The sequence below is a fragment of the Danio rerio genome, chromosome 11 (genome assembly GCF_052040795.2).
Source record: "Danio rerio strain M-AB ecotype USA chromosome 11, GRCz13ab, whole genome shotgun sequence".
In the NCBI taxonomy this organism is placed as follows: Eukaryota; Metazoa; Chordata; class Actinopteri; order Cypriniformes; family Danionidae; genus Danio; species Danio rerio.
The window spans coordinates 47,370,001-47,390,000 of record NC_141031.1 but is presented as its reverse complement, the minus strand read 5'-3'; the positions used below and the strand labels follow the sequence as shown (position 1 = coordinate 47,390,000).

At 35.8% G+C, this 20,000-nt stretch overlaps 2 protein-coding genes across 6 annotated transcripts in view; one reads left to right on the top strand and one right to left on the bottom strand.

Moving 5' to 3' along the window:
* The window catches only part of gpr137bb (G protein-coupled receptor 137Bb), a 20,645-nt gene extending 12,569 nt beyond the window's left edge, over positions 1-8,076 (top strand). The window contains exons 5-7 of the mRNA XM_087274287.1: positions 1,197-1,325; positions 4,666-4,787; positions 5,172-8,076. Of these exons, the coding sequence (XP_087130413.1) occupies positions 1,197-1,325; positions 4,666-4,787; positions 5,172-5,280 (360 nt within the window). The 3' untranslated portion in view covers positions 5,281-8,076. The remainder of the gene's footprint in view (positions 1-1,196; positions 1,326-4,665; positions 4,788-5,171) is intronic.
* A 1,953-nt stretch (positions 8,077-10,029) lies between these two features.
* The window catches only part of ero1b (endoplasmic reticulum oxidoreductase 1 beta), a 78,873-nt gene continuing 68,902 nt past the window's right edge, over positions 10,030-20,000 (bottom strand). For 4 of the 5 annotated variants that reach the window (XM_087272819.1, XM_087272818.1, XM_087272815.1 and 1 more), the window contains 6 exons: positions 19,488-19,580; positions 18,933-19,179; positions 16,610-16,679; positions 15,991-16,077; positions 15,355-15,488; positions 10,030-13,574 (listed from right to left, as the gene is read on the bottom strand). In XM_087272819.1, the coding sequence (XP_087128945.1) occupies positions 13,514-13,574; positions 15,355-15,488; positions 15,991-16,077; positions 16,610-16,679; positions 18,933-19,179; positions 19,488-19,580 (692 nt within the window). In that variant the 3' untranslated portion in view covers positions 10,030-13,513. 5 annotated transcript variants of the gene reach the window in all.

The window sequence follows — 20,000 nt, the reverse complement described above, 5'->3', positions numbered from 1 at the left end:
ACACACTAGTAAACACTGCAACTGATGGCAGATATATAATCAGTGTGTGTGTGAGTGTGTGCTTGTCTGCTTGTGTCAGTCTATGTCGCTCCTGTCGCTGTTCATCTTAGGCTGCTTTCACACCTACACTTTTGTTTGGGAACGTGTCTCGTTTGCCCAGTTAGCGCGGTTCGTTTGGCATATGTGAACAGGGCGATCGCGCTCTGTTCCGCGCCACAGTAATCGCTCCGAGATGGCCTGAATGAGGTGGTCTCGGCTGGATTGAAACAACCCTGGAGCGGTTCAATTGCAGTGAGAAAGCGATCAGATCCGAGCGCAGTTATATCACAGTGTTTATGGATATGTAATAGGCTTACGGCTATATAAAGAGAGAATTATGAGTAGGGCGGGAAGTTTCACGAGTCTCCGGATGCCCGCAAACGAGTGATGATCTTCCGGTAATCTCGCGTCTCCCTCCCGGTCCTCAAATAGGCATCGTCGTGCACCCTTCTCACCCCTCCCCACCGCGTCTCTCCTCAGACACGTCGCGCACACACCCTGTCAATCACCACCAAACCACCACCTCTCCTGACAGCTGAGCAGGACGCTGCAAAATAAACCCTGACACTCTGACCAATGTGAGGAGAGTTTACTCGCACGTGACTTGTTTCAGCTCTTTTGGTCCGATTAGAAACTTTGCAGTGTGAAAGCGAACCGCTCCAAGAGCAAAGAGCAACAATGTAACAATTGTAATCTCTGTTTCGGAACAACTGAATCCATTCACAGGTGTGAACGCACCCTAAAACTCCACATCTATAATCCTCTTAGTCTATGCTGACATCATCTTCAGCAGCTCAAACACTCTAATGGCTAATGCACAGACGGCTGCTTCTCACTCAGGGCTGCTGGTTATGCTAATGAGATGGAGAGATGGGCACTAGTGGGCGGGGCTTTCCCCCTTTGATGACACGTACAAACGGGAGAATGTCAATCAAAGTGTTTCTGCATCAAGTTTGATTAGAACAAATACAGTTAATTGATTTTTATTATTAGAGGCTGGAGATATTCACACACTGCTGACACACACACACACCTCTTATAAAGGTGATTTCTGCATAATTGCGCCTTTCGAAGGAACAGAAAACTTTAGACATTTTCTTCCTGTAGTGTTATTTCTAAAAGTGTGTGTGTTTTGTGTGTGTGTGTGTGTTGTGCAGGCGGATCTGCGCTCCAGTCTGGGAGACGCGGGTTATGTGGTGTTCGGGGTGATTCTGTTCATCTGGGAGCTGCTGCCCACATCACTGGTCGTGTTTTTCTTCCGCGTCCGCAAACCTGCACAGGACCGGGTGGGTCGCACACACACTCTCCCTCACACACAGGCTGGTTTTTGTGAATAATGAGGATTCTCCATAGGTATAATGTATTTTAAATAGGGCTGTCAATTGGTTTAAAAAAATAAATAATTAATCACACTTTTGTTTGTAATTAATCATGATTTAATCACAAAAAGTGGTGTTTATTACAGGAATAAAAACACAGGTATGTTAGTGCCGCTTGAATTTCAAAACAATCAATGCCAATAACAAACAAAAATAATTTCCATGATGGATTTTAAGTGGACTATAAAAAAATCCAAAATACAGGCATTGCAGATATGGGGTCCGTTATTCGTAGCTTGCTTAGATGATTTGGCAGATCCAGGATCTGTTAATCTTGATAACTGATCTCTGGCGAAGTTGGTTCTTCAAACAAGTTCATGAATCAGATTAAAATGTCTAAATGAACTGATCTGAGATCGCTGTGTGTGTTGTGAAGGACAGATCTGTCAATCCTCAAAACCATGATTAGCAATGCAGCGATTGGCTGATGGCAAAGCAGTGTGATGACGTCATCTGATTAATATTCAATCATCCATGTGAGCAGAATTACATCAAATTAGCAGTAAACGGTTTGTTAAATATCACACGCTATAACTACACATTTGTCATGAGCTGCAGGCGCTGCACTTTCATGTGTTGAGAGTGTTCATCATGTATTTCAATACATATCAGTGTATTTAGTTCGACATTTAGAGAAGATTTTCTTTATTACAATAGCCTAGGCCTACTCAAGTTTTTTAATCGGCGTAAGGAATAACTTAATATCAAAAAAAGCATTTTGATATCGGTAAAGGTGTCAATCACCGGCATATTGGTGATCAAAACACCTGCTTGACTGCATAATTATCCTTTTTTTTTAAAAATAAGTCGAATATTGTGCATGTACGCGTTTGCAGATGAAGCAGACGCTTTACAAAAGTCACGTTTAAAGGGGGAAACACGTCAAACTTAAAGAAACATTTGAGGGCGCAGGGAATCAACCCAAAGGCAGAGGAATGCTCCGTCTCTGACAGCCTTGTGGCATCATCTGGCACTTTCACTGATCCACTTACATGGACATTAATACTCTGCTTTTATGACTGAGATAATACTCTGATTAAGAGTTGACCATGTAAACAGTGGTTTTTGATTACCTTAAAGGACCACACGAGTGCCGAAATGCAGAGTTTTTTCTTTCCATTCGCCATGCGCTATCCAATTCCATTAAAACAGCATCTTCCAGCATCCAATAGTTGTCACGAGGTATGATCAATATGTTGCTGGATGAGAGTGAACTGCTGAACTGCACTTAAAGTCTAAAGATAAAAAATGAAAACACCCGAAATTGCATGAAACTCTGGAGGAAACGCTGGATAGCCTGCTGATGCAACATTATCTTTATACTCAAACTTTCCTTCTAAAGCGCTTCCTTGGTCTGATCCATATGTTTTTGCACGTTAAAAGCTGCAACAGCGTTAAATTGCGTAATGTTTTAAGTTAATGGACGCAGACGTTTCTGGAGACCCTGAAATACGTCCTGGGAGGTATGTATTTGTGCAGTTTCGGTTTTCGCGAATCCGCACCCGCGATTTTCTCACGTAAAAAGCCGCCGGAGGCCACTGTCGAGCGACCGTCTGTCCGACTGACCCTACGATTGACTGGGCGGCCGACCCAGCCACCCTCCTCCTCCTTCCCTAAACCCATGCAACGATTTACAAAAGAAAAAGAAAAGCCCTCGTCTGATTTTGATCGCATTTTCGGATTTAACCACATTTTCGCCCCATTACGAACCCGTTCGCTTTATTTTTGGGATTCTTTTATTTGTCTTACCTGATTTCTGGAACCGCTCATCCCCGGACTCGAACCTGATTGTCGGCGTGGCCAGATCCTTCTCCTCTGGGCCTCTGCTCCTCCTACATAACACAACGAGCTAACCGGAAAACTGGTTGCTCCGGGAAAGCCATCCACACGGAGGAGGTGAGCCGTCAGCCGGCGAGCGCGAAGAGGAGTGGTGTCACACCACCCTGAAGGATTCGGATTTCTGCTTTCCAATCCGTCTCATCATGGACCAACGTTTATCCTTTTCATCATCCTGTTTCTCAGTATTTAACTGTGAATTGATTTTAATTAATGAATAAGTTAACACATTGCTTAATATAAGAATGTTCAGTGCATTTGCCAGTCTCTTTATAACTATTTTCAGAAGCTACCAATCTAGGTCAGAGGTCACGGAGACCTTGAGTGGAACTGAGGGCTGAGGACTGGAAGCAACTGTTTCTATTGTTATTTCTACGAGTTAATATTGTCTAAAATGTCTAAAGTGATTTTGCAATTTTTACAGTTAATTCTTTTAAAGTGATTCTACTTTTTATTTAAGATAGACTTTGTGTAGTAAGGAATTATAACTGCCTGAATGTAGATTCTACCGGTTTTTAACCAGATTCGATAAAGACGGCCGAGAGTACACTCAGCCTTGGATGAGAAACAGATTATACGTGTGTGTGTTCTATTTGATTGTTGATCAGTTTCACAGGTCTGGAGTCAGCTCTAATCAGTCTAAGGGATGTCTGACGTTTATGTTTAGATAATGTTCAGAATTGTACGCACGAACCCCACGTGGAAATTTTCCTAGTCTATCTGTGTTTTAACCAATCAGGTTAGAACACCTGTATGTGTGACGCAGTTAATGACGTTATGTGAGAGTATAATTGTTATTGATTGGTGATTGTAAGCAGAGCGGCCTAGGAACTCATTGCGAGTGTTGAAGCTGGCTTCTGCTGATGTAACTAAAAAACTATCTTCAGTAAACTTGATTTATTTATTTGAATCTCTGACTCCGGCTCTTCTTCATCTTCTAGACTGCTCATTCTTTGGGTCAAACTGTAATTTTTCCCTACAGCCTCATAGCATTTGCCTGAAAAAACTAAATGAGGCCATACGTACCTCTGGCCATGTAAATCGCGGTCTCCAGAAACGTCCGCAGAGCTACGTTTTCAGAATGAGCTCGGGTTGGCTAATTTTGACAGCTCTATTTTTAAACAATAAAGAAACGCTTATTATATGGGCCTCCGCCACCCCTTAACCCAAACCTCACAGCAAATCTGTGGCAACATTTAAACGTGGAAAAACCATCAAGTATGAATCTTGAATTACAAGGACACAAGGCATGTCCTCATAAACCACATCAACACTGTAATACCTTGATCATACCTATGACATTATACACTTGTGTCCTTATAAAGCACATAAACAGGCACTCACCTCGTTTAAGCAGTCATGGAGAAACCTGATGCGTCTTGTAATGCTGAATGTCTTCTCTTCCTCCTAGAGCGGCTCTGCTATTCCCAGCCACGTGTTCTCCAACCGGCCGTATTTCTTCGATAATCCCAGACGATACGACAGCGATGATGATTTAGCCTGGCCTTCGCATCCCGTCACCACCTCAACCAGGTACAACCGGTAGTGACTCAAAAAACATGCTCGCAACTAAAACCAGGCTACACCAGTGTCAGATTATCTGTAAATGAGCAGTTCTCTGCATTTTCTGATTTCTGTTTTCATTTATTTCGTTTATTTCCTCTTTTAAATTGCATTATGGGAGCTTGATCTTTCTTTTAACCTTGCTACAAACCCCTTATACTAAACTGCAGCTCATTTTCCACTATCACAGACTTATTACTCTAGATAGTATGTCTTTATATGATTTCAAAGCCCTAAAATGTCAATAAAAGTCACTTTGTTAAACTGTAGAGCTGAATTTCCAACATCAGAAGTGGACAGAGCAGAGATCAACATCCCATAATGCACTGAGCTGTATCTCTTGTGTGTGTGTAGTTTATCGACGGACTGCTCGGACTGGGGGAGCCGCAGCAGCAGTTTTCTGGTTCATCTTGGAGGAGACGACCAGCGCTCGACTGTGGTGACGGCAGGACTAAACCGCTAGCACTCGCGCAGCTACAGCGCTAACACATCCACACGTCACCGAGAGACAGTCGCCACGGCAACAGCTGATGACGACATCAGAGTAACAGAAGATCAGAACCAGCCTGTGTTCAGAATGCACGACTACACTGCGCAGCACTATTAATAACTCACACACACACACACACACACACACACACACACACTGTATACTATAAATAACTCCCTCTCACACACCCACTGTGTACTATTAATAACTCACACGCACATACAATGCGTAATATTAATAACTAACACACACACCCACTGTGTACTATTAATAACTCACACACACTACTGACATCACTGCACACTTCATACAGTACACACACTACAGACTAATAATACACACACCGTGTACTGTTTAACACTCATTTTACTAAACACAAAGCAAGAATCTCTGAGCAAAACCGAACCTGTTCAGTACTGAATGAATCATTCACAGTCAGTGATTCAGTGATTGATTCATAAGGACCCCTTCTTTGATTCTAAATGAATCAGCTTATTTGAATGAATCATTTGAATGAATGACTCTGTGAATCACTCTTTAATTATCCATGACAGACTAAAAACCTTTTTTTTATGAGGTGGAATTCTTATGGATCAGATTAATTCTAAATGAATGAGTTTATTTGAACGAATGACTCAGTGAATCACTCTTTATTTCTCCATGATAGACTAAAACCTTTATACAAATTTGCACTTCATATGGAGCAGAACATTTATGAATGTCAGAGCAAAACTGAACCTGTTAATTACTGAATGAATTATTCAGTCAGTGATTCAGAAATTGATTCATAAAGACCCCTGCTTTGTTTTTAAACAAATCAGCTGATTTGAAGGAATCATTTGAACGAATGGCTCAGTGAATCACTCTTTATTTATCTGTGGCAGTCTGAAATCTTGTTTATTTACTGACTTTTATAAGAAGCAAAACATTCATGAATCTCATACCAAAACCGACCCTATTTATTAATGAATGAATCATTTCCAATCAGTATTTTAGTGAATGATTCATAGAGACTTTTGCTTTGTTTCTAAACGAATCTGCTTATTCGGAATCATTTGAACGATATTTATTCATGACAGACCAAAACCTTTTTATGTACGGAATTTCTTAGGGATTACAACATTAATGAATCTTAGAGGAAAACTGAACCTGTTCATTACTGAATTAATCATTTCCAGTCAGTGATTGAATCATAAAGACCCTTGCTTTTTTTCTAAACGAATCTGCTGATTTGAAGGAATCATTTGAACGAATGGCTCAGTGAATCACTCTTTATTTATCTGTGGCAGACTGAAATCTTGTTGATATACTGACTTTTTTAAGAAGCAGAACATTCATGAATCGCATGCCAAAACTGAACCTATTCATTAATGAATGAATCATCTCCAGTCAGAGTTTAAGTGAATGATTCATAGTGATCCTTGCTTTGTTTCTAAATGAATCAGCTGATTTGAATGGATCGTTCGATTGGGTGACTCGACTATTTATTTATCCACAACAGACTGAAACCTTATTTATGGAGCAGAACATTAATGAATGTTAAGAGCAAAACTGAACCTGTTCATTACTAAATGAATCATTCAGTCAGTGATTGATTCATTAAGACCCATGCTTTGTTTCTAAATGAATCAACTGATTTGAAGGAACCACTAATTGAGTGACTCATCTATTTATCAACGACAGACTGAAACCTTATCTATGGATCAGAACATTTATGAATCTCAGATCAAAACCGAACCTGTTCATTACTGAATGAATCATTCACAGTCAGTGATTGATTCATTATGACCCCTGCTTTGTTTCTAAATGAATCAACTGATTTATATGGAACATTCGTTTAGATGACTCAGTGAATCACTCATTAAGAAACTGACTATTCACCAGCAGAAGATTTGAATCTTACAGCAAATCTGAACCGGTTCATTACTGAATGAATCATTCCCAGGGAGTAATTCAGTGAATGATTCATAGAGACCCTTGCTTTGTTTCTAATTGAATTAACTGATTTGAAGGAATCGTTTAAATGATTAAAATCATTAAGAAACAGACCCTTTATCCATGCCAGACTGCAACTGCATTTATAAATCAGAACATTTATGAATCTTAGAGCAAAACTGAACTTGTTCATTACTGAATGAATCATTCAGTTAGAGATTGATTCATAAAGACCCCTGTTTTGTTTCTAAGTGAATCAACTTATTTGAATGGATCATTTGATTGGATGACTCAGTGAATCACTCATTAAGAAACTGACTATTTATCCACGACAGACTGAAACCCGATTTATTGAGCAGAACATTTAGGAGTCTTAGACCAAAACTGAACCTGTTAATTACTGAATGAATCATTCACAGTCAGTGATTCAGTGACTGATTCATTAAGACCCTTGCTTTGATTCTAAATTGAATCAACAGATCTATTACTCCACGACAGTATGAAACTCCAGCAGTAGTATGCTTATGTTGCTGTGCATTCTGAACCCAGATCAGTGCTGTAAATCTGTGTACATTCACTCACACTGACATTGTGACTCCAGTACTGTAGTTTTGATCAGAATGATGAACTAAAGTGTGTAAGGCATGATGACTTTGTGTTTATCATTTGTGTTTCACTTAGATTAAAGCACACTTTAGCACTTACGAGAAGCACTATATAATTATGTATATAAATAAATATATATTTCACTGAAACGTGATTCTCATTTGTTGATTTGTAATGAGGATGTTTCGTCATCTTTCATCAAAAAATAAATGATTTGCTGTTATACTACAGGTCTGCTGAATGCTTGATTCTGATTGGCTGATGATCATATTTTAAGGTGTGCCATTATTTTCATAAGTAGGCACAGATAAAGTAGTTCCGCCAGGTTTAGAGTACATTGCAGCTCCATATCACTACGCTGAATGATTAGAGTTACATCACAGTCAAAAACTACATCAAATTAACTAAATCCTACATGTGACACAATAATAACACCATTACTAAGGTAAAATTCTGACCAGAATTCAAATGAAGATGAAAAATATAACTCTGATGTAAACTATACAATAATAATAGATGCATATCATAATCATAATTAAATCAATCACTCAATAAATGTGCTGCAGGTTTCAGGGTGAAGTGATGTACAGTTCACAAGAATTAAGCAAACACTGAATCATGAGCAGAATGTGTGTGTGTGTGTGTGTGTGTGTATATAAAGCATTTCAGCAACAGCTTATTTATTGTAATTTTATTTCATTAAATCACGCTAAGGCCATATCATAATATTGGCTGTATTTCATTTATACTACTGGGCTGCTGAATGCTTGATTCTGATTGGCTGATGATAATATTTTAAGGTGTGTCATTATTAATACACACAGCTAAAGAAGTTCTGGCAGGTTTTGAGTACATTATAGTTCCATATCACTCCGCTGAATGATTTATTTCAGTCAAAAATCAGATAAAAAATTATTATACATTTACATAATTTTATTTTATTTTTTTATTATTTTATTAAGTTAAAATTCTGACTTGAATTCAAATGAAGATGGGAAATATAACCCTGACATAAACTATTCAATTATAATGAAAATATCCATCCTAATTTCCTGATTTTTAAAATTCAGAAATTTTATTTGGTATTTAAAAAAAAAATACATCAAAAATAAATAAATAAATGTGCTACAGAGCAGCTAAATGCTCGATTCCGATTGGCTGATGATCATATTTTAAGGTGTGCCATTATTTTCATATAAAGGCACAGATAAAGTAGTTCCGCTAGGTTTAGAGTACATTACAGCTCCATATCACTACGCTGAATGATTAGAGTTACTTCACAGTCAAAAACCACATCAAATTAACTAAATGCTATATGTGACACAATAATAACACCATTACTAAGGTAAAATTCTGACCAGAATTCAAATGAAGATGGAAATCATAACCCTGACATAAACTATTCAATTATAATAAAAATATCCATCATAATTTGACGATTTTCAAAATTTCTGAAATTTTATTTGGTATTTTTAGGAAAAATACATCATGAATAAATAAATAAATACATGTGCTACAGAGCTGCTAAATGCTTGATTCCGATTGGCTAATTAGAGTCACTGATTATTTTCATATGCGCATAGATAAAGTAGTTCCGGCAGATTGAGAGCATTACAGCTCCATATCACTCTGTTCAATGATTCGAATTATTTCATAGTCAGAAATCACATCAAAACCCAACAGAAAGTATAATAAAGCACACGTATACAGAAAATATAGATGTGCTTTGTCTGTGCGTTATTTTCTAATAACTCAACAGCCCTGCATTTGTGCGAGACTCATCATTTCAGAAAGGCTTGAATAAACTCCACCATAAATACGTCAAATAAACTTACTTGGTATTTTTGACTAATGAGCTGTATTTCAGCTTGATCTGTGTCTGTCAATGCTGTTTACCTAGTGTAACGCATGAGAAGCAGACACGCACGTGGGAATGGTGGGCGGGGAGAACCAGCTTATTTGCATTTAAAGCCACAGGCAACCAAAACAGCAACACTATCCTCAAACACCAAACTGGACATAATCTGCATTAATAAATAATCTGATGTGTATTTTCAGCTGAAACTTTAGACACTTACTAGAGACACCAAAGACGTATCTTACACCTTGTAAAAGGGGTCAAAAAGGTGCCCTTTAAAATAAAAGTTTCTTACTTAACAAAAAAAGAGAGAGATTTAAAGCTGTGAGACAACCAGATCAATTTATTCCCATTTCAATAAATATTCCTGACACAAACACACAATATAGAAGCATCTTAAATCACACATCTGTCAGAAAGGCGATGTTCAGTGTGTAAATGCAGATCTCTTTTGCACATTTACAGTGGATTTCTACTGCGCTTGAAGATGCAAGGACGTCGAATGTTTGAATTAAATGAGTGAAACCTGCATTATTCACTACAGGAGACGGAAATCCCACAATCATCAACGAGAGAAGCCATATTTACACTGTTATTACTCGGTCATTCACAAGTATTAAGGCAGACGCTGAATGTTGCATTGTTTTCAATAGCATGCAGCGCTCAACACACACACACACACACACACATTAATAGCTGCTCTTCGTCTTCATAAAATTATTCCTCAAATTATTAGACATGTAAAGGCAGAAGGGAAAAGCACTCGATCTCAGACTGAGGAGGGAAAGCAGAAGTACACTGGAGCTTTGGCTTAAATCAGTATGAAGACTGTGGCTTCTAGCGATCCTACTAATATTAACATCAGCGTATTCATAGAAACATGTCTGTGCAGAAGGGAACTGAAAGATTTTTGAAGTCAGAGCTATAAATATCCCAAATCAAGAACTCTCCGACAAAATCAGATCGAGTTTGACAATGAAAGAGCTGATGTTATGATGCAGAATTACTGATATATTCAAAAATAAAAGCTAGCTCTGGATATTCAGGGCTGAAATGACCGCTTTCACACATCTAATAGTTCACGGATTTTGGCCTGCACGTTTGCCCACCTCTTAGACATGAATCTGAAGTAAACGGAGGGATTTTATTGCTTGTTCTCTGTTGCTTTAACGTGTAACAGTGAGCTACATTTGCTTGCTTCAAGCTTAAAAAATAAATGATTTCAATGGTCCCATCAACAGAAACGTCTTCATTTTAGATGAGAAATGTCTTCACAAGATGCACATACATCACAGAAATATCCAGTTTTAATCATTCACATTCATATGCATTTAGCATTATATATATATATATATATATATATATATATATATATATATATATGAAGAGTTCAGATGCAGAAACCCCTAAGTGCCATCTAAAATTTCAATCAGAAATGAACATTTTTCTCAGCCTCCTTTGTTTATGTTGAGATATTTCACTTTAAAGAGCAGGAAAAGGACTTATTCTTTGCCATAAAAGTGATATTACTGAACACATATATAGGAGGCTAACAAAAATGCTGATTTAAAAGGAAAATTTCAGACAGCATTCAGAGGTTTTTGCATCTGAACTGTTCATATACACACACACACCCCTTGAAGAAGGTATTAAAATGTGATTAATTTGAACAAAATAAGAGCGATCATAAATAATGCATGTTATTTTTTTTATTTAGTACAATCCCGGGTAAAGTCTTACATAAAATATGTTTAAATATGTTTATGAGTCTCTTGTTCTGAACAGTTAATCTGACTGCAGATTCTTCAGTTTTCAGCTTATTTCAATAGTTTCTGCTAGATTTTCGTGTAGTAAACTATATGTAAACATATTTCATGTAAGATATCTTATTCAGGATGGCACTAAATAAATAAAAAACATGCATTATGTATGATCTCTCATATTTTGATCACGTTATTCATATTTTAACAAGGGGTATGCAAACTTTTGAGCACACATGTATATAGTGCTGGGCAAAGATGAATCACTATTAATTGCATCCAAAATACAAGTTTGTTTTGACATAATATCTATATATGTGTGTGCTCTATATATTTATAATGTATATGTTGTTGTGAATTTGTAAAATCAACAAAACCAGAGAGATCTTTCGATGAATGCCACAGCTACAGAAAGTTCCCATTAAAGAATTCTGCTTTGAAAATACTGAAAATCTCCCTGGTTTTGTTGCTGCTTCAAATTCACAACTGTTGTGAACAATGTGTTATAAACTATTTTGTTACAAAGATTTTAAAATGTTTGTATGATTTGTATCATCTAATTACATATATCAGGGGTGCCCAAACTCGGTCTTGGAGCTAAACTCTGCAGGACACCGGCCCTCCAAGACAGAGTTCAGCCACCACTGATATATATATATATATATATATATATATATATATATATATATATATATATATATATATATATATATATATATAAAATAATTATACATTTAATTTATAATGAATATTTCTAAAACCCAAAGCGCTAAATATATATATATAAAAAAATAAATCATTTTCTGAAATACAAGCAAGCATACACATAATAAATATACACAGTACACTCACTTAAATTATGTCCAAAATAAACTTTAATTTTGGATGTGATTGTTTGCAATTAGTTTTGCACAGCAATAAAATATGTAGAGTTCAGATGCAAAAACCTCTAAATGCTGTCTGAAATTTCCATCAGAAATGAACATTTTTCTCAGCCTACTTTGTTTACATTGAGTTTTTTCACTTTAAAGACCAGCAAAAGGACTTATTCTTTGCCATAAATATGATATTACTTAACACACACATAGGCGGCAATAAAAATGCTCATTTTAGAGGAAAATTTCAGACGGCACAGAGAGGTTTCTGCATCTGAACTCTTCATATATTTGAAGAGTTCAGATGCAAAAGCCTATAGATGCCGTCTGAAATGTTCCTTTGAAATGACCATTTTAATCAGGCTCATATGTGTATGTTCAGTAATATCACTTTTATGGCAAAGAATAGGTCCTTTTGCTGGTCTTTAACGTGAAAAAACTCAATGTAAACAAAGAAAATGAACAGATACATAAACATAAACAGAGAAAATGGTCATTTTTGATGGAAATTTCAGACAGCACTTAGAGGTTTATGCATTTGAACTCTTCATATACACACATATATATATATATATATATATATATATATATATATATATATATATATATATATATATATATATATATATATATATATATATATAATATTTATGCACTGCATAAGAAAAACAAACCAGTTTAGATTAGTTTTTTCATTTCTTTTTTTTTGGTTTTATAAAAATATTCCTCCAAAATACTCCTAACAGTAATGAAGAAAAGAGTTTTGTTTGCTTTATACACAATATAGTTGCTTGTGTTTTGAAACTAAAATAAGATCTGGATATATTATCGATTACTTCACTCAAACTATTATCAAAACATTTGATAATAAAAAAAAAATAATAAAACTATGTTTGTCAGCAGTAACAGACACAAACACTGAAAAGACGCACGAAACAAAAAGCAAAATGAAGCGCAAAAAACGAGGAGCTGAGAGCTCTGAACAGGCAGAGAAGGAACGCGTCTGAAAGCGTCGATGTGTTTGTCGAGTGTGTGTGTTTGTGTGATCTAGAGGAAGCAGGGAAGGGTTCTGCTGGATCCTGCAGTCCCTGACACAGACAGGCCTTATTCTGGGCTGATAAGACTATTGCAGAGTCCTCTGGGCTGGAGCCACCTGGTGGCCTGGAGGTGTGTTACCTGTGATCCTTCAGAAGAGTCCGGAAGTTGTGCAGCTCTTTTATACTCGTCGAGAGCCTGAGAGACAGAGAGAGACCACAGGATGGAGAAAACATCACTTTATAGTTTTTAATCAGTTTATAGTTTGTTTGTTTTTTAAGTTGACAGGATTTTTGATGACTTGCACCTAAATTTGACAGCCCTCTGAATATTTTCTGCTGGGAATATAGGACCATATTATATACAGTTACAGTAAAAATGATCAGTCCTTTTTTTGCATGTCAAATATTTCACAAATGATGTTAAATGGATTCAGGAATTTCTCTAATTTTTTTTCTTCTGGAGAAAGTCTTATTTGTTTTATTTCGGCTAAAAGAAAATCAGTTTTTAATTTTTATTAAAGCCATTTTAAGGTCAATATTATTCGCCTCCTTAAGCAATATTAGTGTTGGATTGTCTCCAGAACAAACCACTGTTATACAATGACTTGCCTAATTACCCTAACTTTACCCTAATTACCCTAGTGAAGCCTTTACATGTCACTTTAAGCTGAACACTAGTGTCTTGAAGAATATCTAGTCTAATATTATTTACTGTCATCATGACAAAGAGAAAATAAATCAGTTATTAGAGATGAGTTATTAAACTATTATGAACAGAAATGTGCTGAAAAAAAATATATTTCCCTTAAACTGAAGTTAGGGAAAAATGATGCAGGGGGGCTAATAATTCTGACTTCAACTGTATGTCAACATAAAGAAAGTTTCTGTGTTATTCATTTTATTTGATCTTTTTCATGAATGTTTTTACACAAAAAAAAAGAGAAAAATGCGGGGAAAGAATTAAGCTTATACTCAAGACAAAATGTTCCAAAATCCACACATTATTTTTAGATATATTGGAATTTAGATAACTTGATATAATTGGTGTAAAAAATGTATTCCAAAAATAACAGAAGGTAATCCTGGAGACAGTAGATGCACCCGCAACTCTAGAATGACCTTAATAATAATAGCCCCTGTCACACAGTGATACCGGTACATATCTGGAATCATATCATATGATAAGACTTTACCGGTGAATTCATAAAAGTGCTGTTCACACAGGCGAGGACGTTACGGAAATTTCCCGGAAAAGAGCATTCACAAATACATCCCAGAATGCCGGTAAATTCTGACAACATTAACCAGAAATGAGCTGTAAACGGCTGCGCTTGTGTTTGTAAACATTTGACCACATCACAAACTCTGTGGAGGATCAGTGTTATGGAAAACTTCGATGAAAATATAGAGGAACACTTTCACATGTCGAGATGTACACGATATGTGTGTGTGCTGGTGCTCACCGGCTGCTTCACAGGCACACGCAAAGCTTAAAGGTAAACAAACAACGGCTTATCATAAGCAACTTATCGATAATTATTTACACGGTTGGTTTTAAGATGAGCATTTAAAGGTTATCTGACTAACTTCTAGCAGCTAAATGTGTCTGGAAAAATATTCAAAGGCTTTTATTCTCATAAACCACGCGGATGTGAACGCGTCAGACTGTTCTGATTGGCTAAAGCAGACGTCTCACGTCAGCATGTTCTAGACGTGCACGCGCTCTTTCCGGCAATCTTTATTCTGCATTCACACAGAGCAGCATTCAGGTTAATTACCGGTAATGTTACAACTTCTTTTTCCAGAAAACAGTCAGAACGAATTTACCGGCATTTTCAAAAAGGGCCTGTTCACACATACACATCTTTCCGTAAAATTGCCGGTAATTTCCCGGAAAGGTGTGTATGTGTGAAAGGGGCTTTTTTTGACATTTGTGATAGCTTTCAGCAGTATTTTCACATCTCAGAGTGTTTTACCTGGAGAAACCATTGAGCAGAGCCACGATCTCCTGTCTGGTGAGCTGGAAGCCTTTAGACGGACTGTTTTCTGGAAGCTTCTTGATTTCTTTCTCAGAGAAGAGGATCCTGAGGGCCGTTCCCAAACCCTGAGTCTGACACACACACACACACACAGAATCATTTTACTCTCACATTAAAACTCCTCAACTGATCATATCAAACCTTTACAAGGCATAAAGAAAACATTATCTTTTTCTGAATATAGACCATATATTAACTAATTTCTGCTTTTTTTTTTCTTTTTTTAAGAATGCAGTCGTCTTGATTAATGTGACCTTCTTTGGTTGAAATATAATATTATTGTGCAAAATATATTTGAATAACAAAAAAATGTAATTATTCTGCTGCTCTGAATTGATTTATACAGAAATAATTAATTTATTTAGAATATTTAAGACAAGTACATTATTTATCTCTGTAATTAAATGACCAAAAACTATTTATTTATTTAATTAAAACAACTAGTTACACTGCAATGCTTTATCTGATGTGTGTATTGCTTTAAATTGTGTCTCAGTCAGGCAGATCAGTGATTTATAATGACATCAAAATCCACAGTAATTATAAATATGGTCAATTTCAGACTTTAAGTACCTGTAATTTTCCCCAAAGTCGACATTTGCTGCAGCCGACGCAGTCCATGATGCGAGAGATGTTTTTAAAGTGAAGCCTGAACTCCTCCTGAACAACAACAGTCAATATGCACATCAATCAATGTTCACTCTAACAAATGCTGGAACTTTTAAACCCAATGGTGGGTCAAATATAAATAAACCCAACCAGAGTAAAAAAAAAGTAATTAATTAATTAAATTGAACAATTATTAATAATTAACTAAAATTAACAGACAAAAAAAAGAACCCAGTGGTTGAATTAGTCCAAATTTGACCCAGCATTAGATTAAAACTACTCAACATATTTTAGAGTGTAATATAAAGTTAACATTAAAGCTACTTTTGAAACACAATCTATGCAAATGAGCGCACATGCAAATCAGTCAATATGCAAATGTGGTAACAGAACAGCTGAACTCGAACCCTGAATATTAGTAAAATGCATGGTCAAATCATAACGGACAGCTGCAGGAACAACACAGACTGATCACTGTTATAGATTAGAGGAACTCAAGCATCATTTACTCATTCTGAAACTAACAGACGAAGGTTTCTGTTCTGTAAAACGGCCCACAATGCATCTGTCACACTCAACTCACCTTTAATGTCTTCGACTCGATTTTATGACCGGCAAACATGGAGCTCTCATCGAAATGCATGGGGAATGCTCTGCAACACACAGACAAATGCATGTTAGATCAAATGTATATGCATGGTTTAAAGAAGTCCTATATGTTATTTGGTACAGGGGTGTCCAAACCTTTTCATATGAAGAGCAAAAAGAAATGTCACAGAGGCCCGTGGTCCGAACTATATTACATTAACGTCATGGGTAATTTCCTAATTTATTTTAAAATAAATCAAAAACATTGCTTTAAATATGCATAAACTAATGCAGTATAAGTTTTTAAATGAAAACCGATTGCAATAAAACAATCCCATTTATAACACTGCAGAGTTCAATGCTGAATACACAGGTCAAGCAGAATCTGCCTTTGACTTGATTTCCTCATCAAAGTCTTTGCATTGTCAGGTGACAGCAAGAATCTGATTAATTGACTCCACTTTAGTGAAATATTTAATTTGAGTCAGCTTTTAACAATAAAACAAGCAAAGGGTTACGCTGAATTTTAAATTGACAATCTCTAAACCACAGCAAGGAGCAAAGGTTATTATGGGCCAACTTTGGCCATCACTGATTTAGTAAGACTGACAAATTATGTGAGAAATTTATTGATCATTAATCATTTTAATCATACCACTAATTAAAATGACAGAATTTTAATATTGCTTTTTTATAAGTTATACATTTTTAAATTAAATAACTTTTCAGTATTAGTGTCGATCCTCTTTTGAATGTTTACTCAGGGTGAAATATGGTAAAATCTATTGCTAAATGCAAAAAAACTAACAAAAGTAAAAGAGTATTTATTTTTTTTTCTAGTAGTAATTACCCAGAGCAATTAATTTTTCATGCAATTAAATAAATTAATGAAAATAGTATACAAGTATATAATAATAATAATAATAATAATAATAATTTTTATAATTATTATTATGAGTATAAAGAATATTTACATTTAAAAAAAATCTTTTTTGTATTTATTCTTTGGTAGGGGCAATATTAGATCATAAAAAGTGCCTTATGACTACATTAAATATCTGTATAATCTATATAATTAAAGTTGGCATAATATTATTATTAATAATAATAATAATAATAATAATAATAATAATAATAATAATAATAAGAAGAAGAAGAAGAAGAAGAAGAACAATAATAATATGTATAAATAATACTTACATTTTAAATTAAATTATTATTTGGTGAGAGGGAACAATATTAGTTCATAAAAATGAATTATGAACATTACATAATTTTGGAACTAAAGTTGGCATAATGATTCTGAGTATTTATTCTTTGGTGTGAGGGAGCAATATTAGATCACAAAAGTGTGCATCATTAAATATGTTTTAGGATTAAAGTTGACATAATATTAATAACAATAATAATAATAATAATAATAACAAAATGACTAATGAATTACTGCATATTATGTTTCTTGATGTATTATGATTTTTTTGTTTTTTGGTGGTAATTTCCCTGGGAATTATGCCAATAAATACATAAAGGAAAACATAATAATAATAATAATAATAATAATAATAATAATAAATAATAATAATAATAAAACAAATTTTAAAATAAATTCATAAAAATATTTTTGTATTTATTCTTTAGAGGGGGGCAATAGCAGATCATAAAAATGTGCAATTTGACTACATTAAATATTCTAAACAACTAAAATTGGCATAATAAAGAATAAATGACAAACAAATAAATAAATAAATAAATAAATAATATGCATAAATAATACATTTTAAATTAAATTAATTATTGGGTGTGAGGGAATAATATTAGTTCATAATAGGCATTATGACCACAATAAATATTTTTAGAATTACAGTTGGCATAATAAAAATAATAATAATAATAACAACAATAATAGAAACAATAATATAACTGCATCACGGTGGCGCAGTGGGTAGCACAATCGCCTTACAGTAAGAAGATCACTGGTTTGAGTCCCGGCTGGGTCAGTTGGTGTTTCTGTGTGGAGTTTGCATGTTCTCCCCGTGTTGGCGTGGGTTTCCTCCTGATGCTCCGGTTTCCCCCACAGTCCAAACACATGCGCTATAGGGGAACTAATTAACTAAATTGGTCGTAATGTATGAGTGGGAATGAGTGAGTATGGGTGTTTCCCAGTGATGGGTTGCAGGTGGAAGTGATCCGCTGTGTAAAACATGTGCTGGATAAGTTGGCGGTTCATTCTGTTGTGGCGACCCCTTTTTAATAAAGGTACTAAGCTGAAAAGAAAATGAACGAATGAATAATAACACTGTGCTACTCTTGGTGCTCACTTGGTCTCGTTGAGGATCTCCAGCAGCAGTTGTTTAGTGCTGGTGTCCTCCTCTGTGTTTCCGGTGTACAGGTTAATGAAGGAGCGTTCGAAGTACGGAGCCACTTTAGACAGCGCCCGCAGCTCGATCAGGTACAGGAAATACAGGTTCTTCAGTCGTCGCGTGCCTTCGCCTTTCGTCTCCGCCGGGTCGAAACGTTGTCTGAACTCGTGCACGTTTGGACCCCAAACCGGCTTCCCCCAACCCTCTAAAAAACACACACACACACATCAACACTCACAAACACCAGCTATGACATGTGAATTATGCGCAAAACTGGAATATTGCATAAAACATCAGTGAATAACACATTGGTCAATTTGCAAAACAGTTTATGCACATTATTTCCTTTCAGATCAAAGTTTATCCTGCTCAGTTGTGCACATACGTACGTTTTTTTATACACATTTTCAAAATGTATGCGCGTCTTTGGTATTTACATGAAGTATTTTTTATTCAATTTTCCAAAACGCACATAAATATAGGTGTATAGAAACACAGCAGAGGAGTGTTTACCGTCCAGCAGGTATTTAGCACACAGGTGGATGTTGATGCTGCTGTGAAGGCCTGAGATCAGCCGATAGAAGACACGCTTCTCCAGACACAAACCTGCAGAGTGCACACACACACACATAATATTAGTTAGATATTTAAAAATTGTACATAACAATGGATTACCAAGGGGTAATCCACACTCGGCACAATCAAGGCCTGAAGCCGCCTTTCCACTGTACACGACATTTGGATACGACTGTTGGCCCCTTGTGGCAGTCGCACAGAATTTTCAGTGCTGTCGTGTGCCATGGGAGAGAAGCTGATTCTCGTGGTGTCCGAAATAAAGGAGCGAAAAAGCCTTTATTCTCCGTGCGTTCACCATGGTCAAATGAAACTCATAGCCCACAAAAACATTTTAAGGGAATGTGGAGACAACATTAAAAATTATATATTTCATTACTCTTTTATGAATAGAAATGTTTTTTTAATAAAAGCTTTTTTTCTAATTTAAAAAAGAACAAAAAAAATCTACTA